Source organism: Drosophila subobscura, chromosome A (genome assembly GCF_008121235.1).
Source record: "Drosophila subobscura isolate 14011-0131.10 chromosome A, UCBerk_Dsub_1.0, whole genome shotgun sequence".
Taxonomy (NCBI): Eukaryota; Metazoa; Arthropoda; class Insecta; order Diptera; family Drosophilidae; genus Drosophila; species Drosophila subobscura.
Window position 1 is genome coordinate 4948676 of NC_048530.1, and position 22784 is coordinate 4971459.

Sequence of the window (22784 nt, forward strand, 5' to 3'; positions counted from 1 at the left end):
TACAAACTTGATCTATTGTTTGACAATAACAGCGACAGGCACACACATACCGATATTTATATTACCGATCCGCAACAGAATTATAAGTCTTTTGTGGTCCAACCTGATTTGTCTGAAATGTATTTTACATAAATCTAATAAATAAATTCAGCACATCCCTAAGCAGACTCCCCAGACGAAACTGGATGTTGTCTGAATTTGTTGCCTGAATTCTATTCGTTGTTTTTTTTTTTTATGTTTTATTTTTAATTACACCACACAAAGCATAAATTTTCATAATGTAATTAAGGCGCGAGACACGAAGGCATTAGCAGTCGGACATACAATATCTAATGGAAGGCCCAAAAGTTCATTGGGGAAAACCAGTTTATGAAGAACCACTGAGGAACCTTCTGCCACTCATGGTGATTCAGACTATCTCTCGCTGAGAGACCAGACAGTGTCCCCAACTCTTTCTAGAAGCATGGGATTTGCATGCGAATGTTGATTGGGCAGGCGCTAAAAATACAACACAAATTGCATATTTATGAGGAAATAGTGGAGCTTGACGTCATGGAAAGAGAGGCGATGATATCGATGGCTGATCAAAACATAAACACAAATAATCGTACACATAAATGTGAATAGAATATTTAAGCCAAAGAAATGGGTAACACAATTACCAGTTTGACAGAAGATTTGCAGCTGTTCTTTTCGGTTTAGAATTTACACAAATTTTGATACAATAAAAATACATAAAAATAAATTAAAATTTAATGATTAATTAATTTATATTAATAATGTCTCAAATTTTACATAATTAAAACATATACAACCAAATTTTAATGTTTGAATCTGAAGAGCAAAACAAATCGATAAAAATCTTAACAAAAAAGAAGCGATTTTGGGGCATAAACCAGATTTGGCCGCCGCCCAGTTCAACGATCGTTGTAGATCGTTATGCTAGGGAGCCCGCGATATCTAGCTGAGAATATTCGGATACGAGCATTAAAACAGCCATCAAAATACCCCGCAAGATGTGCAAGTTGATGGGGAATATGATTAATGATGAAAGCAGGAAATTATATGGCAGGGGATCAAAACTTGCACTCGTTTAGGCAGTTACAAAGTGGGGGTACAAAATGGTTTTTTCTCCATTAAATCTTCCACTAGAACAAGGGGTATGAAACGGGGTTAGACTCCGCATGGAGCACAATTAAATGCATAATTATTAGATTAAAACGAACAGGTATAATAGAATAGAAATCATATTTTGATTGAGCAATCGGCTGCCTAATGGGCAGCATCACAATGTGCTTCCAACCATCGATCGATTGATGGAGCTTGGGGCCCCAATTAGCGGACAGACAATGGACAGTCAGTGCGTGCGTGGAACTGGTTGGGCTGCCCGGCGATGCAAGCCGATTATGACACCCGGCTGAACTTGCCAGGCGCTAATCAGTGACTCCATTTAGCGACTTATTAGGGGAGCTATCAATAGAGACAGGGCACCGCAGGGGCAGGGGCAGGGGCAGGGACAGGGGCAGGGACAGGCCAATGTTTAATTGATGGAAAGGCCAAACGCAGCTGGCGAGGTTCTAATCAATTTCGAGTTGGAAACGACTGGATAAGATCACATCACTGCGGATATCTGCGAGCGAATCTCCACGAATCTCTCTGCTCATCTCATCTTTTGTTATGTTAGCTATGCAAATTCACATTAAAAAATTTCAGAAAAAAAACAACCAAGAAAATAAAATATGGGAAGACAGAAAACAGAAACATAGAAGATGGAAAAATGAAACGGACGGAAACCAAAACAAAACTCCAATTAGCATAGGCCCTAATCCTCTTTTGTCCGGGGTATAAAAACCTGAAACGCCCATCTCGACATTAACAGATTCAGACCAAACATGGTAAGTTTCGGTTCTATCCATAGCATTGGGGGAACCACCGGCGGACTGTGGCCTATTAGAAGTAGCTCCTAATTTTCCTCTCGCTTTCTTTCAGCAAATCTTTTACGTCATTGCTCTGGCTTTTGTGTCCGTCGTGGCGGCTGATGTCAGTCACCTCAAGCTGGGTCTTGCCGCAGATGGCGCCTATGGACTGACCTCCTCATCATCGTCGTACTCGGCCGCTTCTGTGGTGCCGGGCGGTGATTCCAGCAGCTATCAGCCTGAAGAACTCATCCCGGGCCACCTCAAAGTAGCCACCATTCATTCGCAGTCCTCCCAGGTGATTACCGGTGGAGATTCGAGCTCCTATCAGAGCGCAGATTATGCTTCAGGCCAGTTGAAGGTAGCCGCCATTCAGGGGGAGAGCGAAGTCATCCCTGGAGGCGACTCGAGCTCGTACCAGCCCGCGGAATATACTCCGGCCCATCTCAAAGTAGCCTCCGTTGAGACCCAGTCTGCCGAGGTGATTCCTGGCGGAGACTCGAGCTCGTACCAGCCCGCTCATCTGCAGGTGCAATCATCAGGAGCACAACAAGTCCTTGGCGGGGACTCCAGCAGCTATGCCCCCGAGGCCGAGACTGTGCCACAAAGCATCGGAGGAGACAGCTACACACCCGAGCAGTTCATTCCAGAGGCTGATCGTCAGGCTCACTATCAGTATGTCCAGGAGCAGCAGCAGCAGCAGGAGGAGACTGTCATTCCCGGTGGAGATTCCAGCTCCTACCAGCCCGCGGAGTACACGCCCGCTCATCTGAAGGTTGCCTCAGCTCAGGTGGAAGCTTCTGGTGCTGCTGAAGTGGTTGCTGGTGGAGATTCCAGCTCCTACCAGCCCGCGGAGTACACACCCGCTCATCTGAAGGTTGCCTCAGCTCAGGTGGAAGCTTCTGGTGCTGCTGAAGTGGTTCCTGGTGGAGATTCCAGCTCCTACCAGCCCGCGGAGTACACACCCGCTCAGCTGAAGGTTGCCTCAGCTCAGGTGGAGGTGGAGGCTACACCCAGCATTGGGGCCGACAGCTACACACCCGAGCAGTTCATTCCAGAGGCTGATCGTCAGGCTCACTATCAGTATGGCCAGCAGCAGCAGCAGCAGGAGGAGACTGTCATTCCCGGTGGAGATGCCAGCTCCTACCAGCCCGCGGAGTACACGCCCGCTCAGCTAAAGGTTGCTCTGGTGGCGCCTGTGGCGGCTGCTGAAGTTGCACCCGGAAGTGAGGAGAGCTCCTACCAGGCCGTTGCTGCACCCGCTATCCAGTACAGCTACACCCAGACACTGGCCAAGGCGGTGCAGGCACCCGCTGCAGTGGCTGCCGTCAGCTATCAGGCCGCTGATCTGATTCCCGCCTACGTTCAAGGTCAGGCGGTGATCAGTAAACAGATTTTGGCGCCACTTCGTGAGTCTGTCGTGTATGCCAATGTCCAGGGAGAGGCTGTCAGCAGCAGCAAGCAGCTGGTGGCGCCCTTCCGTGAGCAGACCGTAAGCAATGGCTATGGGCAGTCCATCGTTAGCGAGATTGCCGCACCTGCCCAGCTGTACCAGGAGCCCGTGTCGAATGGCATCGAGGAGTTCAATGCCGAGACCCATGTGCCCGTGGCCATTGGTGGCAACACAGTCACGCCCACTCATCTGCAGGTCGCAGCCCCCAGCTACACATCCGTTGCCTCCTCCTCCGCGTACGCCTCCTCCGCTGCTTCCTCGTCTGGCCATGACACTCAGTATGCAACCAACGGCGGCTATGTCTACTAGGCCTTTAAGTCTTTAGCCTTTAAGTATTCCTTTTGAAAACAAATAAACAATTCTCATCATTAAACCGTGGAGCTGCAACGATGCTTCGGCTACTTTTGGTGGAATTACCAAGGTTATCGGATGAATCAGTGCGTCTGTATGTTGCTTTGTTGCTTATGTGTAGCTCTGGCACCAACGCCATGATCGATTTACAGTTGTTCTTCTCGTCTGTCTGTTTCGTCAGAAAGAGAGAGAGAGTGTTTCTGCAATGTGTGCGAAATAATGAGAGCGCACGTATTCGTGCGTGTACGATCGTGTTCCGCTGCACAAATAAAGGGTTAGCGCATGTCGCAGGTAGAAAATTGTCTGAGAGCGAGCTGTGCTGTTGCTGCAATGCTGAGAGAGCAAGTTCTTGTGCTGCTACAATGCTGAGAGAGCATTTACCGTACCACGGTGGGTGTCAATATTTCGGTAATTACGCAAAGCTTCAAGTAAAATACCAAAGGAAAGGGTCTCTGGCATTTTCGCCTTGAATAATTTTGTTTTAAATGTTTTCAATTTGCCAAATGCCAAATGTAAAACACACTCCCCAATCCTTTGCTGGTAGTTCTCTTGACTTGTGCGAGACATTTCCTCACCGACTTCAATGAAATAATTTGTTCGTGATTCGCTACCTACACCTCTCCCCCCACCCAATGATATTTTTGTGTTGAAATCTGTTCACAGATCACATTTCTCACAGAACAGAGTTTCCCCCTTTGCCCCCTGTCGCCCTGCTGTCTCTGTGGCCGTGTGATCTCATCATTAACCTGATCTTCGTGATTCTACAGTTACCGCTCTCCCAGCAGCGCTCGCTCTCTCACGCACCAATGCAAAAACCCAAAAACCCATGCAATATGCTGTCCATGGCATGCCTCCCCCATCCACTACCCCATCCTCCATCCGGAGTGCCGGTTCCATTTCAAGTTCATGGGCACAGTAACACAAACACAACACAGAGATCTCTGCATGGTGCTGACGCGGTGGCGGTGGCCAAAGTAAAAGTTGATCTGCCCGACTGCCCGACTGCCCGGCTGGCTGCCTGGCTGTCCCGGCTGACTGGGAGCCATACCGGTATTGTTCATGATTATTATGTAAAGCTCGCCATGCCGCTCGTAACTCTAAGGCATTCCCAAGGCCATCCACGGATCGCATCGCATCGGTTCAGCGGTTCGCTTGGGAGCGTCTTCTTGATGGCTTTTTAGAAAGTGCTCGCTCTGAGCAGAGGATTCCATTCCATCCCCCTCTCGTTCTTGGATGCAATCAATCCGGCTGCCGGGCAAGGCCATTCGGATGAATCTTTCCACTGCGGGCGGGCCAGGTTCATGCTGGGCCGCAGTCGCCATAGCTCCATTTTGTGCGGTCAACCCCAAAGGTTGGGGCTACATGTGCCCATAAAGTGTTAAATTGAATGTTAATTAGTGGAACCCACAACCGAGACAAGCACACAAACAAAACCTAAAAAAAAAACCCCCAAAATAAAACTAAAACTAAAAAAACAAACCCAAAGCTCGTTCCCTCCTGCTAATCGGCTTGATTGAAGACTCGGACCCACACCCCTACCCAAAAGGTGTCCCAAAGTAGTTCATAAGAGCCCCGTTACCCGTAACCCGTAACCCGTTACCCATGGCCTCTGTTGCCTGTTGCCCTGATGGCTGCCCTGTTGCCCGTGCCTGAAACCCGTTGCGGAAAAATATTGTAAATGAGTTAAACTCGTTTACGCGTGTGTGCGTGTGTGTGTGCGTGTGTGAGTGCTGTTTTGTTTTTGCTTCTTTTCTTAATTTGGTTTATGTTGAATTAAATTTATATTTCACTTTTGTTTGTTGCTATTTTTCCCTACATCTCTTCTTCACTGACAGTTTTGCCTTTGAAATTTATCTGTGGCAGCGACTGCCGCTTCGCTTCTTTGGCTGCTGCTGCTGCTGCCTTCGCTGCAAGTCTACCTCTGGTGCTGCGGCTGCGGCTGTGGCTGTGGGGGCTTTTCTTGGACTCTTCTGCCTATAAATTGACAGTCGGCTCTAGGGACCGGCATCAGTCTCAGCCTCAAGCTCGTCCAGCACAGTCGCCCCTTGTCACTCAGTCAGTCAGTCACTCAGCCATAACCCAAACATGGTCAGTGCCTCCTGCTCTTAGCACACAAATATCTACAAAACAAACAAAAAACTATTTGTTTTCGCTCTCGGCTATTATCTATTATTATTTTTTTTTTACTATTCCATTTTTTTGCAAGTGCTTTGTGTGTGTTTTAATGTGCGCCTTGTGTGTGTCCCTTACCTCCTCCTTCTTGCAGAAATTCCTCATTGTGTTCGCCCTGTTCGCCTGCGCGGCCGCCGATGTCAGCCACCTGACCCAGTATCTGCCACCCACCAACGAGTATCTGCCACCCGTTCAGAACACGGTTCAGTACACGCCCCCATCGGTGAGCTACTCCGCTCCGTCCTACCAGCAGCAGACCTACTCCGCTCCGTCCTACCAGCAGCAGACCTACTCCGCTCCGTCCTACCAGCAGCAGACCTACTCCGCTCCGTCCTACCAGCAGCAGACGTACTCCGCACCAGCCATCCAGCAGAGCTATGTTGCGCCCAGCAATGAGTATCTGCCACCCGTGCAGCAGCAGAACTATGCCGCACCAGCTGTCCAGAGGACCTACTCCGCTCCATCCGTGAGCTACTCCGCTCCAGCTGTCCAGCAGACATACGCTGCTCCATCTGTGAGCTACTCCGCTCCAGCTGTCCAGCAGTCATACTCCGCACCGGCCTACCAGCAGTCGTACTCCGCCCCGGCCTACCAGCAGTCGTACTCTGCCCCATCTGTGAGCTACTCTGCCCCATCTGTGAGCTACTCTGCCCCATCTGTGAGCTACTCTGCTCCATCCTCCAGCGTGGATGTGGGCACCCAGTATGCCTCCAATGGTGGCTATGTCTACAGGAAGTAAGAAGCTGAGAAGCGACAACTGATCCAATGTAAATAACTATTTTTTCTCTGTGTGTATTTCCGTTTTTACATTTATCTTCTTTTTTTTTGTAACAAATTAAACGAAAAAGTTTTGAAAACAAAAAGTTTGGTCAATGATTGAAGAGTTTTGAGTTGGGGATTTTGGTTGTGGATCACGTTCAAACGTGAGCTTTTGTGTGCTGTTGAGCTTTGCCGTTAAGCTTAGGAGCTTTGCGCAGCTTTTGAGGGTTGTTTTCGGCATACAAGCTTTGAGGCAGCTTGCAAGAAGGGTGTGTAAAAAGCGAGCTTTGTATGGCTTGCATTGGAGGTGCTTTGGGGTTTAATCAACATCAAAACTGATATTAAGGTTTTGAGACGAATATTTGCTTAAGCTTTAGCAGGCTTAAAAGTTTAACTAAAACACAACGGTACACGGCTAAAGCTCTGCAGCTCTCTCTGTGCTTAGCAATTTGTTTTTGTTTCTTACATTTGACTGTACTTTCCGTGTTGTCCCATTAAAGCTGCTGTTACAAAATTAAATTGCAATCATTCTTGTGGAAATTAAAGTGCTTTTTAGACTCCTTTTCTTTGCAAAGCTTTCGTGCTTCCTTGCCAAATAAACGCTGCCATAATTCGCCTTTTTTAAGATCCAAAGAAATTATTTCTTTTCTTTGAATCTTTTCCAGAGCTTTATGTAAAAATCGTTTTGCTTTTGAGCCATTCGTTGAAGCCATGCGGCTTTTCGTTTATTTTATTTGATTTGATTTGATTTTGCGTAAAGTCTGCCTGCCTAATTAATTTTTATAGTTTAGTCCAGCACTATCCATGGGGGATACTATTTATGGAACCTTTTTTTTGTATTGTGATGCAAAGCAATTTCCGTTTCGGTTCGCGAAATGGAAAGTGAAATGAACCCCAAAACGAAGCCGGAACGGAGCGGAGATGGAGATGGCGTGGAGTTTATGTAAGCCCCCAAACGGCCAGTGGGATAAATGTGGCTTATAAGTGGAAACGAAGCGGGCCGAGGCCGCACAGTCCACGTCGAAGTCGAAGTCGAAGATGCTGCTGTGGCCACTGATCCTGGCACTGACGCTCCAGCCATTGCTCAGCAGATGCGATGTGAGCCACCTGCCCAAGGACTACATTCCGCCCAAGCCAGAGGAGCTGCCTCAACCTCAAACACAAACACCTCTGGATCATCAGGAGTTGCCACTCGAACACGAACCGGAACCCAAACACAATGGCGATGCCGATACCGAGGGACATTCAAATGACTCTTCGAATGGCTTCTATCCGAGCGTGGGCCTGCCTCTGCCGCCGGGCTATGCGGTGCCCACGGGCAACAATGTACCGCCACCGCCCGCCCAGCCACCCAACTTCCCGCTGCCCATCTATCCGCCGTACTTTGGCTTTGGCGGAGATCCCAGTGGAAGTCCCTTTGGCAGCGGTCCACCGAATGCGGCCATACAACAGCCGCCACCAGGGGCAGCCTTCCCACAGGGCGGACAGTACCCCAATGGCGGACAGGGTGGTCCGTTCCCCAATGGCGGTCAGGGTGGCGGCTCATTCCCTTTCACCGGACAGGGTTCCAATCCGTTCCAACCACAGGGCGCACCATTTCTAGGACAGGGTGGCCAATTCCCTCCACAAGGTGCACCATTTCCAGGACAGGGAGGCTCCGCCTTTCCCGGACAAGCTATTCCATTCCCCGGACAAGGAGGCTCTCCCTTTCCCGGACAAGGAGGCTCTCCCTTTCCCGGACAAGGTATTCCATTCCCCGGACAGGGACAAGGCTCCCCCTTCCCCGGACAGGGACTAGGCTCACCCTTTCCCGGACAGGAAGGTCCTTTCCCCGGACAGGGGCAAGGCTCACCCTTCCCGGGGCAGGGCGGTGGGCCCTTCCCACCCGATTACCTGACGAACCAAGGCCTGCCCATACCTGGCTCCCAGTCGCCCTTTCAGCAAAGTTTTAATGCGGGTTTCAATGTGCCCAACGGCTTTGGGGGACCACAGATACAGCCGCAGGGCGGTAATCCGTTTCAGCAGTTTGGTGCCTACGCTGACGAGCCGGAGGAGCAGCAGCAGCAGCAAGCAGAGCCGGAGAAGGAGAAGGAGGAGCAGCAGCTGCCAAGCACAGAGTCGCCCCAAAGCGTGGACACCATCTATGGCACGAACGGAGGCTATGTCTATCAGCGGGCCAAGTGATTTTGCTGTGAGGGTTTTATAGGCCCATGCGAGTGGCACGAGGCAGAGACAGTCGACAAGTTCATTATAAATTATTATTCACAAGTTTTTGTTGTTTTTTTGATTTTTGATTTTGTTTATTGTGTTTTGTTTGTATTTGGTTTATGGGCAGACGGACAGACAACATGGTTTGTCTTTATGCTAATGGCTGGGAGGCTTTTGACGCTGACAGACAACCATAAATGAGGAGACAACATGTCGCTGTCCAGACCGCCTGTGAATGGAATCAATTTGAATTTGAAATCAAATCATCAAACACGTCAATCGCATACATAATTTACGATAAAAGTAGCGCCAAAAGGAGTCGAAAGAGTAGGTGGCAGGGACTCTGCTTCTTTCGACATATAATCCACTCGAGGATCGCAAATGTCAAAGAGAAGATACTCACTCGTAGATGCCCAAAGAAAATGTCCAAAGAATGTGGCCATAACTGAGAGTTCCCATGGTCTTCTGCTATCAATTGGTCAGCCAATTGGGATTGTAATAATTATTTATAAAACATTTCCAAGACAGAACATTACTAATTAAAGTCCACAGAATATTGGCACTCATTTACATATATGCATATATTTATGTATATCTAGGAGCAATGCTTTCCATGGTAAGGCATAAGTTTCATCTTTGTGTGCCAAAATGTATTCATATTTGCCCTTTATGGGCCTGGCTATTCCCATTCAAAGATTCGTATCAATTGTAATCAAAAGATTCGTTTTAGGCGCCAAAATCAGCAACTTTATTCATTTCTATTCAGCTTGATGAATTATTTATTCGTTTATTTGTTGTTGCGATGTTTTGTTTTGTTTTTGTGCAAGATTTTACTGATTTTTATGGATTTACCTGCGAATTTCAAAGTGTTTAAAAGTGGCTCAAAGATGCTACTAGGCATACAGCCTCGCTCATTCCCACATCCAAGTGGAGAGTGGCTTCCTCAGCATTTGATCCCTTCCCACCCACTGCCCACTGCCCAGTGGCATCTCCAGTTCTTCGTTGTGGGATCGTCTCGGATTTCGCTTAACAATTTGTTGTTGTTGTGCCATTCGCTTTATTCAAATCATTTTTAGTTTTGCCACTTTTCCACAGTTCCATTGTTAAGCCATTCAATTCAATTCGTTAGATTGTTGCAATTCTTTTTCGTATGCCTCTGATTTTTGAATATTTATGCGGCTTATTGGATTTGGATTTGTATTTTTGCCAGACTGCAGACAGACACTCTGCTTGGGCAGATGGTAGATAAAGAGACGGAAGATGGTAGACGGAAAACGATAGATGGTAGATGGAACATTGGATGATGTTTCTTCAAATGAATATGAAATTGGAGGCTATTTGCACAGCCATTAGTCATAATTAAGCACAAACTGTGAACGCGACGCTTGGCCAGGGGCCCTTCAACTTGACATTTTCTATTTTCGCTTTGGCTTTGGCTTTGTTTTTAGTTTTTAAATGTTTGTTTGTTGAGTTAATTTTCGTGACTGTTTTGTTTGAGGCGCGTGTCGCGTAACGAACTTAGCCATAATCATTGTATTAGCCATAAGACACGCCTACGAAAGACAGCATGCATAAAATATTGGCAGCCACCAGATCAGATCAGAGGAGGAGGCAGAGGAGGAGGTGTGGCTGGCCCCCTAAGCAGACGTAACTTATGGGCCGTTGCAAATGCGCGAAGGTTGAACGCAAAGGAGAGCACGAGAGGTGTGGAGAGAGAGGGAGAAGTCAGCCACTGCATTACCGACAAATCGTATAAAGAAATTACAATTTGTGGGCATTCTGTAGCCGAATTCTTCTGCAATTTGTTCCACTTTAAACGCGAATATTTCCCATCGAAACCTGCCAAGGAAACCCTGCCTAAGTGTACCTTTGTCGCATGTCAGCATAAACGTACTTGGAATCCATCCATAATGATCACTTTTCGTACCATCATTCTTTGCATTAGATCTCGTAGTTTTTGGCAGCTCTTTTGGCCCAACCCAATATGCAATCAACGGGTGCAACACCTTCCCTGTGCGTCTGCCATGCAGCTTCAAGTCATTGCACTTGGCTCTGCAGCCATCCAAACCCATTTTAGGTGTCAATTGGCCAGACCAGATGCCAGATGCATGGACAAACAGCTGAACAGATGTGCCTCCTGCTTTGGTTTTGCCAGATAAATATTTAAATAACATTTTTGCACACTTTTTTTCCCCCTTTTTTCTTTTTTGCGCCAACTCGTTTTCCGCCTCCGCTGCTGTCGCTGTTTCTGTCTCTGTCTCTGTCTTTGCGGGTGTGTTATCAACTGGGGATTGGGCCCCTAGTCCAGCTGGTCCACCTAGTCCACTGGCCATTGAGCCATTGAGCCATTGGAGGCATTGTGCCATTGTTGGCATCGTGCGTTTTGGTCATTTATTAATCAGCAAACCGAAAATGAAATGTGTTTTGCATGATTTTTATTATTGGCCGTCTGCATTAGCATGCCGCGTGTGCCCCCCTTGACCTTACTGCCTGCCACAGGCTGTCATCTGTCCACCATCCACCATCCAACCAATTAAGAGTAAAACTTCCAATAACTCTGTAACTATAAATGCTCGTTGGAGCACCAAGCTGGCCATCAGTTGATCGATCTCGTTCGTTTGGTGTAGTGTGTACCATCCTCCTACCTCCGTCTCGTTGTGCATTTTTGTTTTGTGAGCCAAGTGAAAGATGGTAAGTGACCATCCCAAAAGCTATGCGTGGACATACTCCATCTATTATTTTATTTTTTTTCTTGTGACAAGTGTTCATGGTCTCCCCTCTCTCTCTCTCTCTCTGCAGAAACCTTGTTCCGTTCTCGTTCTGGCCGTGTGCTGCTGCAGCTTGGCCCTCGTGCAGGCCCGTCCTGATGTGAGTCACTTGCTTCAATCGAACCGCAACTATCTGCCTCCGCTGCCACAGAAGGAGCTCTCCGTTAGCCAAAACTACCAGCAGATTGCTCAGGTCCAGCCTCAGATCCAATCCCAGCCCCAGCCCCAGTATCAGTACCAGAATCAGGTGCAAGTGCAGACCCAATCATTCCCCCAGGTGGAGTCCATTCAGGCATCTATTCCATTGGCCAGCTTCTCTATTCAGTCGGGCGGACAATACCAACCTGCCGCTCCTGCTCCTGCTCCCGTTCAAGTCTCCATTCCAGCACCTGCTCCCGTTCAAGCGCAAGCACCTGCCCCAGCGCCAGCTTCCCAGGTGATCTATGAGTCGCCCAAGCCAATTGTTGCCACCCAAACCACGGTGCAGAATGCCTATCTGCCACCTGTCCAGCAGTTTGTGCCCGCACCAGAGCCAGTTGTGGAGACAACAGTGCAGCAGACCACCTACAATGCCCCCGAGAATGTAGTTGCTCCCGCTCCCGCTCCCGCTCCCGCTCCGGTGGTTGAACAGACTTACTCCGCTCCAGCACCTGTGGTGCAGGAACAAACTTACTCCGCACCAGCACCTGTGGCTCAGCAGACTTACTCCGCTCCAGCGCCAGTGGTGCAGGAACAGACCTACACTGCTCCAGCTCCGATTGTCCAGCAGACTTACTCCGCTCCAGCACCTGCAGTTCAGCAGACTTACTCCGCTCCAGCGCCAGTGGCTCAAGAACAGACCTATTCATATCCCGCTCCCGCACCTGTGCAGCAACAAACTTACTCCGCCCCAGCGCCAGTGGTGCAGGAACAGACATACACCGCTCCAGCTCCGATTGTCCAACAAACTTACTCTGCACCTGCGCCAGTCGTTCAGCAGTCCTACTCTGCTCCAGCGCCAGTGGTGCAGGAACAGACATACACCGCTCCAGCTCCGATTGTCCAGCAGACTTACTCCGCTCCAGCTCCTGTGGTTCAGCAGACATTCAGCGCACCTGCTCCAGTGGTTCAGCAGACTTATTCAGCTCCTGCTCCTGTGGTGCAACAGACTTACACTGCCCCAGCGCCGGCGGTGCAGGAACAGACCTATTCATACCCCGCTCCAGCGCCAGTGGTTCAGCAAACTTACTCAGCTCCAGCTCCAGTTCAGCAGACATACAATGCACCCGCTCCTGTGGTTCAGCAGACATACACCGCTCCAGCTCCAGTTCAACAGACATACACAGCTCCTGCTCCTGTGATCCAACAAACCTACTCAGCTCCTGCTCCAGTCTCTGTTGCTCAGCAAACTTACTCTGCTCCAGCTCTGATCCCAGAGCCAGTACAGCAGACTGTTAGCATCAGTGCCCCGGTTTCAGTTCCAGCACCAGCACCAGCGCCAGTTCAGATTCAGCAGCAGCAGCAGCAGCAGCAGCAGCAGCAGTACAGTGGCTATAGCTACCAGGCGCCAGCATCAGCTCCAATAGTTCAGCAGACAATCAGCAGCTACACGGCTCCAGCTCCGGTTCAGTTCCAGCAATCGTTTGTGCCCGCACTACCAGCACCAGCACCAGCACCGATCCAGATTCAGTCTCAGCCAATCGTTCAGTATGCGCCACAAGCTCCAACATACACTCCAGTGCAACAGCAACAGCAGCAGCAGCAGCAGCAGGTTTCCTATGCACCAGCATCGATCGTGCAACAGACTGAGACTGGCAGTGTCGTGTCCCAGGTGGCGACTACCTCCACGATCTCGAATGAGATCGGCACCGACTATGCAGCCAATGGCGGCTATGTCTACGAGAAGCACTGAGAGAGAGATGCAGTGTCCGAACTCGCATCGAGTTGTGGATCGGAGATCCTTGCAGCACATCGCGAAACGCTGATCGTGTCATCAGTGTCACTTATTGTTACTTAGCCAATTTCTAGCACCAATTAGTTGTAGCAAACAATTCACTTTTTTTTCTACGCACAACCTGTTTTCCAATAATAAAAAAAATTATAATAAAAACGAAAAACATTTCAAATACTTTTAATACGATATTTCATTCGAGTAACTGCGAGAAATACTCACCAAATAGACCTCCAAATTGGTGCGAAGAACTACTTTCAAATGGAAATTTGTTAATCTTTTTGTTTTGTAGTTAAGGACTCGACGTTCGGTGTTGCCTGCCTTTCAAATTCCCATGGGGCGGGTACATACGGATATGTACTCCCTGCACGCTGAAAGGTTTAAAAGGTATTGCCACAAAGGTAATTCCCTGAAAATGATAAATTATTCGCCACAGTTCAATATTCTTTTGATGGATGGATGGCTGGTCCCGAGATGAGCCAAGTGACGCAGATTTTTGGGTGGTCGAATTATGAATGGGGGGGACTTGGCAGTTGGGAGTCGCCCAGTAACGAGTTATACAATTTCAGACTCTTCGCAATCCCCCCCCTTCGCTGAAGAGAAGCAGAGAAGAAGCAGCGCAGAAAAGAGGAACAGAGGAACAGAATTTCGGAAAGTATTTGGAATATTATGGGCTACTAATGAGCGCTTGGCGGCGAGTCATCGCCAGTGATGGAGAATGGGAACTTAATTCAGACGAAATGTTTCGTTATTATTATTTCTTTTTATTTCTTTTTTTATTTTTATTTACTGGTATACCACATAGAAGCCATGGGACAGGTCCCCCCCCCATATGTTTGTATGTATGGACGGTCTATAGGCGATATAGTTTATGGTCTTTTGTGTTCTGAAAACCTCTCGCATTTGTTCTGGTTCTCGGGCCAGAGCGCCTTTTGACATTCGTGTATCAAGTTGGATGGCAAAATTTTGCCTATAAATATCTTCAGATGTGTGACATTCAGATAGTACTCACCCGTCTTTGGTCCCAGCAACATGGTAAGCTCCCTGCTCCCCCCTTCCGCTAAACGATCCACCGTCCTAACGGCAACTGTCTTTCCCAGCAACTTTTCGCCATCCTCTCGCTCGCCCTCGTGGCCCTGGCCTCGGCCGATGTCAGCCACCTGACAAACACCTATCTGCCACCCCACTCGGGCGCCGCCTCCACCACCTACGAGTCCTACCAGTCGGCACCCGCCGAGTCCGCCTCCTTTGCCGCGGAGTCGTCCTACTCCGCCCCAGCTGAAGCCCAGGCGGCCACCTACAACAGCGAGTCATATGCCGCTCCTGCCGCCAGCTACAACAGCGAGTCGTACTCGGCGCCAGCTGCCAGCGAGAACAGCGAGTCTTATGTCGCTGCTGCCGAGACCACCGCTGAGGAGTCCTACGAGCAGCCCGCCGCTGTTGCTGCTGCCTCATACTCCGCCCCCGTGGTGACCAGGACCTACACCGCCCCTGCTGTGGTGAAGAGCTACTCCGCCCCTGCTGTGACCTCCTACACGAACACCTACACCGCACCAGCTGTGGTCAAGACTTACTCTGCACCAGCTGTGACCTCCTACACTGCCCCAGCTGTGGTCAAGAGCTACTCCGCCCCAGCTGTGACTTCTTACACGAACACCTACACCGCACCAGCTGTGGTCAAGACTTACTCTGCACCAGCTGTGACCTCCTACACTGCCCCAGCTGTGGTCCAGACCTACTCCGCACCAGCTGTCACCTCCTACACCGCCCCAGTGGTGACCAAGGCTTACTCTGCTCCCGTGGTGACCAAGACTTACACTGCACCGGCTGTGGTCAAGACTTACTCTGCCCCTGCTGTGACCTCCTACACGAACACCTACACTGCCCCCGCTGTGGTGAAGACCTACTCCGCACCAGCAGTCAGCTCCTACACTGCCCCCGCTGTGGTGAAGACCTATTCCGCACCAGCAGTCAGCTCCTACACTGCCCCTACTGTGGTGAAGACCTACTCCGCCCCTGCCGTTTCCACCTACTCGGCACCTGCCGTGTCAACCTACCGCGCTCCAGCCGTGGTGAGCGGATACTCTGGCATCGACACCACCTACGGCACCAACGGTGGATATGTCTACTAAACGACACTGAATCCTCGAACGCCTCTAAGCATAATGAAAGCACTTTTTTTTTTTCAAATATATCGAAATCAAATAATCTAACTGTTAAACGTTTCACTTAAACAAAATGCAGCAGGGGGGTGGAAATACTGCGAGAAGGGGGAGCTTGCTTCCACTTGAATTACAAATTCTGCCTGCGTTCCCTATGCGAAATACTGGGTGCGCCCTTGCCCTCTGCCAAAAGCAACGTTCGAAGTCAGCTTTTGGATTAACGGGACTTCTGTCGAGGTTTCACTCTCTTCTTTGCTTCGTACGGCTTGCTGCTTGTAAACGATGCATCGGCTGCACTATGGGGAATTTGTCCACTTTTTCTGGCCGAACCTCAATGAACATAAGAATAAAACCAGTCCTTAATGTTACATACCCAAAAAATTAACAGTGCGCACCACTGTTAAGGTAAAAGCTGTTGAAGTCAGCTGTTTGATATAAACAAACGAGAGCTACACTAATCGACTAAATCGAACTTTTTATTTCGTCAAGGAACCAAACCGACTTTTTCTGATAGATATCGGGCATTAAAATGTTTTAATGAACTATGTATTATTATGCATTTCAAAACTTAACATTTCCATGACGGTACGCTAAACCCAGAAAGAGTTTGGGTCTACTCTTTAGCTGCATAAATCAACTTTTCAGATAAACAAAGTTCTTTACAACCAAATTTAAGATACCAAAGCTATGTGAAAAAACCAGCCGCTACCTCTAAAAAGAGCTTTAAAAATAAATAAAAGATTTTACAAATTCTTCAAACAAATATTCTGCCATAAAAAATAAAAAAGAATTGCTATCGGAGCAAGAATTTTGTTCATCAAGTAAAAATTGCAAAAAAGATGTAAGTTGTTAAATTTAAGTGCATTTTTCACAATGGGCTCTAACTATTGTTTCGTTTTTGGCACAAAAAGTGGTCAAGTTCCCCACAGTGCAGCTGTACGGCTCGCTGCTGATCTCTGCTAGGTGTGTGTGTGTGTGTGTGTCGGTGTAGGTGGGTGGCTGCGCACCGTTCTCGAAGCTTCTGTTCGCACTATCGCTCTCTCTTTCGACTTTGTCCCGTTGTTATGATGACGTGGCAGGTCACCCTTCTGCAGTTGTTGCTGCTGTTGTTGGTTCTCTCTCTGCACAGTCGAGTTAACAATCACTATGCATAGATAAAGACCTCAAGCAAAAACGAACTAATTATAAATCCATAAGAAGATATAGCAAATAAAAACAATAAATAAGATTTCCCAAACATTTATTTGCCATTAGAGCAACTTATTAATTATACAAATCAAACCGAATAACTCAACAGAGCAAATCCGCAAACAAGGCGAACCAAAAACATGCGAATATTTGTCGTCAGGCAAGTGCTACCACACATAAATACATATGCATACAAACATATGGAAGTATGTATGTATACATATACATACATATGTATGTACATACATACATACATATGTACTTATTCAGCTGAATATTTGCATCTTTTGCTGTGAATGGAGATATCGCGTGTGCATTATACATATGCACATACATATGTACAGTTGTGTTCAATGAAATAGTAGTGCCGTGCCACACAATTTTCTCAACTATTTTTGAGACCCTTCCAGTCTTTCGAATTGAACAAGTGATACCTTTTTGGAAAGCCTGAAATGTTCACATTAGAACCCAGAAAGAATCCTGGAACATTTGCATTCCATCTTCTTGTTTTACATGACTTAAGAAAAATACCTATACAAAATGCTGTTCAATAAAATAGTAGTGTTTTTTTAGAAAATTTAAAAAAACAACGAAACTGGAATTAGTGCATATGTTTCATGTTCTATATGTTTCTTGAGGTTTAATATGTAGTTTTTAATCAAATTTGTTTTCACTATGGCCTTACGCCCACCTGTCATGTGTAAATAAGGTACTGCCCAAGCTTAAATAAGATCTGAGACTATAATTCTTAAACACTTTGGCAAAACTGTGCTCTGGTTGACGGATTTGTAATAGTAATAACACATTTCACATTTTACAATAAGATTTCGTTGGGATTTTGGTCTAGAGACTGAGCAAGACATGGAAAAGTGTCGACCTCTACGGATAAAATTCCATTCCTAGCGAGCTTTCTTGCGTGTTTCAGATCATTATCTTGATGACAGATCCTTTTGATAGGCATTTTTCAATAGTAATATTACTGTATTGTATTAAAAAGTATGTTGGCACACACCACTTTATGAAATACGTCAGTATAAGGCTAGGAAGTAAGAGTTTATATGGGCTGTAGCCCATAAGGGTCAACCCAACATGCCCAATGTTGTTTTTTTCAAGAATTTGGGCAGTTATCAGATATCTGTGAACACCAAACATATTCTTTTGAGTCTTTCTTACCATATAAAACAACTTTACACTCATCTGTCAAAAGTATTTTTCGGACTGTGACACGGCCCAGTCCACATGCCTCATGTCCTCATTTTTCAAAACATTAGTCGTGTACCCATGTGCTTTTATTCTCAAACGCGTAGCTTCCGGGGACCTCTTGCAACTAAATAATGTGTAATCAGTCGTGTATTAACTATCAAAACACTTTCAGAGCGATATAAAATTGTTTTCATAACTTTTGAGGATATTGAAGACCTTGGTCTTGCCTTCAACCATCTTCGACCTTCTACTAAAAGACAATTTTTTCGCATAAAAAATCATTTTTCAGGGTGCTTATCTTAGTTTAAACTATTTAGTATAACAGTAAAAGCACATTCAAATTAGTTTTGAATTTCATTATACCTCCTGATTTTAGTTTTTAGTCGAATTCTAAAGTCTCCCATATTAGACCGTTCATTGATTACTTCTACGCTCCAAAAACAAAAGTACCGCTATATTCAAACATTTCTTTCATCAAAATATTCAATATATAAACTAAGCTTACTGATGGTACCTTTTTTGAATTGATTTAATTTGTTTTTTAATTTTTTTTTAATACTTGCACCCAGCACTACTATTTTATTGAACAGAAGTTTTCATGGGTATTTTTCTAAAGTCATGTAAAACAAGAAGATGGAACGAAATGTTCCAGGATTCTTTCTGGGTTCTAATGTGAACATTTCAGGCTTTCCAAAAAGGTATCACTTGTTCAATTCGAAAGACTGGTAGGGTCTCAAAAATAGTTGTGAAAATTGTGTGGCGCGGCACTACTATTTCATTGAACACAACTGTACATATGTATGTATGTATGTATATGTATGTATGTACATACCTACCCACATTCATTTATGTATGTATAAAAAGCATCTCTTAGTGCGAAATCGAAATCGGGTTAATGTCCAAAACTTGTTATGTCCAAAACGGACAATGCAAAAAGTAAGAAATACAAAGAAAACTGAAGGGAAATGGGGGTAAAATGAGCGAAGACCCAAATGCGGAACAAAAGCGCACAGGCAGCAAGGGAGATAGAGAGAGAGAGAGAGAGAGAGACAGAGAGCGGGAGAGAGATCTTTCTTGGTGCATCAGAATTTAAGTGCTGCTGCTGCTGCCATCTGAGGATATTGGGATATAAGAATGCAGTTGACCGAAAGCCAAACCGCATTGAGGCTTTGCCCGCAGACACAAGAGCACATTTACACATTACATAAGAGCAGGATGCATTCCATGGGATTCCTTGTGGCACTCTCCATCTGCCTGACGACGATGATGCTGCCAGTGCTGGCATCCCCACTCACAGCAACAGCAACAGCAGCAGCAGCAGCAGCAGAAGCAGCTCCGACCACAGTCAGACCAAAGCTCATCATCGTGGAGGAGGAGTCGGAGTCAGAGCCGATGAGATATCAGTTCATCACCGAACACCGTCCGACGACATTGGGCCAGAACTATTACATTAAGCCGGGCCAGATAGTTGGCAGCATTAACCTTGGTTCGGAGAGCTTGCATGTGCGGCATGATGAGGAGACCGGCCGCAAGCCCATAGCCAGCAAGCACAACATCCTGTTTGTGGCATATGCCAAGGATTTGCAGCAGAAGACTTTGGCCAAGGTGTAGACCTCCATCCACCCTAGATATACACAATAAATCGATGTTCTTCAATACAAAAACTCCAAGCAAAAAAGCAAACTTCTCTGTGTCGATTCTACACTGGGGGCCATCTCCAATCACCTTCGCAGCTGCAGGAGAACAAAATACCAAAAACATGATTCCATTACGCACAACGCAAGCAAAAATTTCAATAATTATTGAATGGGATATTCTACAGCAGAAAGAAGATTTTCGAACCCAATATCTTTTCTCTCTAAATCTATGGGCATTGGCTGACACTTTAGAAATGGATCCCTAACCAACTGCCAAATTTATAATATTTTTCTGCATCTTAATATAAAATTTCGAATGGAATCTCATCCAGTCAGAGTGCTTGTAGCTTCGGCTGTGAGCAGCAACCACTCGCTTTCTTTCTTGTTTAATAATTTTATTTGATTGGATTTACTGTTTGCTGTTAGTTCCCAGTTTTATTTGTTGGCTGCTTCTTTTCGCTGGCCTTTTGTTTTAATTATATATAAGCTCACGCAAAAAGATATAAACTTTTGGCTTTTGAGAACGAACTGCCTGGATGGGAGGAGGCAGAAGGAGAGGCCATTACGTATACGTATACGAGAATATCTTTTTTTGTTTTGTTTTTTTTATAATTAATGTGTCTTGTGAGTAATCGTCGCTTTTAGACGCGGGATGTCCAGTGTCAGTTCTGTGAATCGATTTGGTTTGGATTACTTGTTTCACGTTCCACCAACACGGGAATCTTAAACCCTGCTGCTGCTGCTGCTGCTGCTGCTGATTTTTGGGTATTTTTTCTCGCTCTCGCGAACTCTCGAACTTCTCGCCAGCCATAAACATAAAACGCATCATTAATTACACTTGTCGGTGACTTCCGAAATCTACATGGTTAAAAATAAACGCTCAGAATAAATAGAGTCTACGACATCCATCTAATCACGCCATTCTTCAACAACACTGAGCCACAAAACTTTGCCCAAAAATCTACACCTAACGTGTTCTGAGAGTTCAGAACTTGAAACTCGAAAGGGGATAATAGCTATTGGGCTGTTTACAAAATGTGTCAGAAGCAACATTAATTTATTTATTCGTTTTTTTTTCTATTTTTGTTCATTTTGTATAATATATTGGAGAATTGCATTATATTAATTATTTTATATTAATTCAATTTGAGCCAAGTACATTTGCACTTAAAAGCCCGAATATGAAATGCAAGTTTTGGTGTTTCATTGATTTAGTTGTTGCTTCATTTATGTTCAAAACTATATCATATATCCTCATCAGTATCTAATCCTGTTGAACAGTGTAACTAACCATCCATAGAATGGCCAGCTACCGAAACTCTAATCATCGTTGCTCTTGTCGTAGCGCCAATCCATTCCATTCCATGCCATTCCATTCCGTTTTTTCCACGTTTCGTTTCGTTTCGTTCTAATATTTTGTTGCTGTCCACTTGTACTCGCACCTTGCGTCTCAATCTATCTTTCTAACTATCCATCTTTTTGCCTCTTTTTGCCTCTTTTTTCCTCTTGAGTCTTTTGTTTGTGCGTCGATTTAAGATTTGTACCCGGCGCACACACAGCTTTTGTTCGGTGTCTCTATAAAAGTGTCGGCTCATGCCACCATTGGCATCAGTTAAGGTTCCCACATCACGGGAAGCACCCAAACAAACCAACCAACCAACCAGCAGTTGAATCATCATGGTACGTATCCAATAGATTTACAGATCTCTCCATGCCAAAAACTCAATCCCTTATCTTCTTGGACAGCATCTCTTTGTGGCCTGCACCGCTGTGCTCCTAGCAGTCAGCTCTCTGGCCATGGCCAGTCCTTTGGGCAGCAGCTACCTGCCGCCGCAGGCCAATGCCCACAGCACCTACAACTCGGCTGCATCGAGCTCCTCCGCCGGTGGCCACTATGCAGCACCCTCGTCCAGCTATGCAACCCGATCGCACGCGTCTCCAGCGGCACCGTCACGACAGTATCTGGCCCCGGTCTCCCATAGCAGCAGCAGCAGCAGCAGCAGCTACTCAGCGCCTGCCGCCTCCCACAGAAGCTACTCCGCACCTGTGTCCGCTCCATCCAGACAGTACCTCGCTCCAGCCGCCTCCCACAGCAGCTACTCCGCTCCAGCTGTGTCCCACAGCAGCTACTCAGCGCCTGCCGCCTCTCATACTAGCTACTCCGCACCAGTGGCTGCTCCATCGAGACAGTACTTGGCTCCAGCTGCCTCCCACAGCAGCTACAGCAGTGCTGGCTCCTCATACTCCGCTCCGTCCTTGTCCCACAGCAGCTACTCCGCTCCGTCCGTGTCCCATCAGAGCTACTCCGCACCTTCTGTGTCCCATCAGAGCTACTCCGCACCGTCCGTGTCCCACAGCAGCTACTCCGCTCCGTCTGTGTCCCACAGAAGCTATTCCGTGCCTGCCGCCTCACACGGATCGAGTCAGAGCTACGCCGCACCAGCCGTATCTCGTGTCAGCTACTCGGCACCGGCACGCTATGCAACCGGCTCGGGCCATGGAGCTGGTGGTTACTCCCAGTCCTACTCGTCGGGCGGCAGCAGCAGCAGCAGCTACGGACATGGCCACGCCGGCGCAGCGACTCGTTATGCCTCCAACGGTGGCTACGAATATCGTCTGAAGCACTAAACGGATCTCAAAATGCGCTGGAGAATAAAGATTAAACAGCTGCAAAGTATCCAATCAGATTCCCGACATTCGATATTTGAACGATTATATCGAACTTTCTTTTTTTTTTAACAATGCAAATAAAGTGATGGATTCAATAAACGTTTCCGTTATTTATATCCTTTCATCTTTTATACCCGGTACTCAGAGCAACATCTTTAGCCTCGCACTTTTGATCAAATTTTACATTTTTTCTTCATCTGTCTTCTACATCTACAACACTTCTCACGCCAACAAGCTCCTTAAGCTCGCCGAAGAAGCAGAAGCAGAGTGTGAATGAGAGAATGTGCAAAAAGCAAATAAAAGCTGCTGGACGGGGTGGGTCTAGCCACTGCAAATTAATTTCTTCATTCTGGCTATAATAATGATC

General features: G+C 46.8%; 7 protein-coding genes across 13 annotated transcripts; all 7 read left to right on the forward strand.

Moving 5' to 3' along the window:
• Positions 1–1884: 1884 nt before the first annotated feature.
• On the forward strand, positions 1885–3742 carry LOC117893760. The gene is made up of 3 exons (XM_034800502.1): positions 1885–1895; positions 1990–2505; positions 2554–3742. The coding sequence occupies exons 1-3, from the start codon at positions 1893–1895 to the stop codon at positions 3676–3678; spliced, it is 1644 nt and encodes a 547-aa protein (XP_034656393.1). The 5' UTR covers positions 1885–1892; the 3' UTR covers positions 3679–3742.
• Positions 3743–5736: 1994 nt separating this feature from the next.
• Positions 5737–6730, forward strand: LOC117890174 (cuticle protein 16.5). Of its 3 annotated transcripts, none has more exons than XM_034794876.1 (3): positions 5737–5808; positions 5987–6523; positions 6566–6730. In XM_034794876.1, exons 1-3 carry the CDS (start codon positions 5806–5808, stop codon positions 6629–6631), a joined length of 606 nt encoding a protein of 201 aa, XP_034650767.1. In that variant the 5' UTR covers positions 5737–5805; the 3' UTR covers positions 6632–6730. The 3 variants fall into 3 exon arrangements, with proteins under 3 accessions (XP_034650767.1, XP_034650774.1, XP_034650783.1); XM_034794883.1 differs by having other exon boundaries at positions 5987–6492; positions 6535–6640; XM_034794892.1 differs by having other exon boundaries at positions 5987–6478; positions 6548–6640.
• Positions 6731–7663: 933 nt separating this feature from the next.
• LOC117893780 (basic proline-rich protein) lies at positions 7664–8835 on the forward strand. Its single transcript, XM_034800525.1, has 2 exons — positions 7664–7849; positions 7910–8835. The coding sequence occupies exons 1-2, from the start codon at positions 7690–7692 to the stop codon at positions 8833–8835; spliced, it is 1086 nt and encodes a 361-aa protein (XP_034656416.1). The 5' UTR covers positions 7664–7689.
• A 628-nt stretch (positions 8836–9463) lies between these two features.
• On the forward strand, positions 9464–13669 carry LOC117893933 (skin secretory protein xP2). Its single transcript, XM_034800719.1, has 3 exons — positions 9464–9475; positions 11659–11820; positions 11863–13669. The coding sequence occupies exons 1-3, from the start codon at positions 9464–9466 to the stop codon at positions 13516–13518; spliced, it is 1830 nt and encodes a 609-aa protein (XP_034656610.1). The 3' UTR covers positions 13519–13669.
• Positions 13670–14471: 802 nt separating this feature from the next.
• Positions 14472–15770, forward strand: LOC117903087 (cuticle protein 16.5). 5 transcript variants are annotated; one of them, XM_034814893.1, is made up of 3 exons: positions 14472–14592; positions 14658–15200; positions 15315–15770. In XM_034814893.1, exons 1-3 carry the CDS (start codon positions 14590–14592, stop codon positions 15687–15689), a joined length of 921 nt encoding a protein of 306 aa, XP_034670784.1. In that variant the 5' UTR covers positions 14472–14589; the 3' UTR covers positions 15690–15770. The 5 variants fall into 5 exon arrangements, with proteins under 5 accessions (XP_034670784.1, XP_034670783.1, XP_034670785.1 ...); XM_034814892.1 differs by having other exon boundaries at positions 14658–15099; positions 15151–15770; XM_034814894.1 differs by having other exon boundaries at positions 14658–15056; positions 15171–15770.
• Positions 15771–19242: 3472 nt separating this feature from the next.
• On the forward strand, positions 19243–19774 carry LOC117903091. Its single transcript, XM_034814898.1, has one exon. The coding sequence runs from the start codon at positions 19245–19247 to the stop codon at positions 19719–19721; it is 477 nt and encodes a 158-aa protein (XP_034670789.1). The 5' UTR covers positions 19243–19244; the 3' UTR covers positions 19722–19774.
• A 1566-nt stretch (positions 19775–21340) lies between these two features.
• LOC117893940 (cuticle protein) lies at positions 21341–22375 on the forward strand. The gene is made up of 2 exons (XM_034800732.1): positions 21341–21364; positions 21443–22375. The coding sequence occupies exons 1-2, from the start codon at positions 21341–21343 to the stop codon at positions 22373–22375; spliced, it is 957 nt and encodes a 318-aa protein (XP_034656623.1).
• Positions 22376–22784: the final 409 nt, after the last annotated feature.

Excerpts from the sequence above, each read along its gene's own strand:
- LOC117893780 (XM_034800525.1), top strand. The coding sequence starts at position 7,690 with ATGCTGCTGTGGCCACTGATCCTGGCACTGACGCTCCAGCCATTGCTC. Across the intron at positions 7,850-7,909 it reads TCAGGAGTTGCCACTCGAAC|CGAATGGCTTCTATCCGAGC; the intron begins ACGAACCGGAAC and ends CAAATGACTCTT.
- LOC117893940 (XM_034800732.1), top strand. The coding sequence starts at position 21,341 with ATGCCACCATTGGCATCAGTTAAG. Across the intron at positions 21,365-21,442 it reads CACCATTGGCATCAGTTAAG|ATTTACAGATCTCTCCATGC; the intron begins GTTCCCACATCA and ends CGTATCCAATAG.
- LOC117903091 (XM_034814898.1), top strand. The coding sequence starts at position 19,245 with ATGCAGTTGACCGAAAGCCAAACCGCATTGAGGCTTTGCCCGCAGACA.
- LOC117893760 (XM_034800502.1), top strand. Across the intron at positions 2,506-2,553 it reads CCAGCAGCTATGCCCCCGAG|CAGTTCATTCCAGAGGCTGA; the intron begins GCCGAGACTGTG and ends TACACACCCGAG.
- LOC117893933 (XM_034800719.1), top strand. Across the intron at positions 11,821-11,862 it reads ACTACCAGCAGATTGCTCAG|TACCAGAATCAGGTGCAAGT; the intron begins GTCCAGCCTCAG and ends CCCCAGTATCAG.
- LOC117890174 (XM_034794876.1), top strand. Across the intron at positions 6,524-6,565 it reads CATCTGTGAGCTACTCTGCC|CCATCCTCCAGCGTGGATGT; the intron begins CCATCTGTGAGC and ends AGCTACTCTGCT.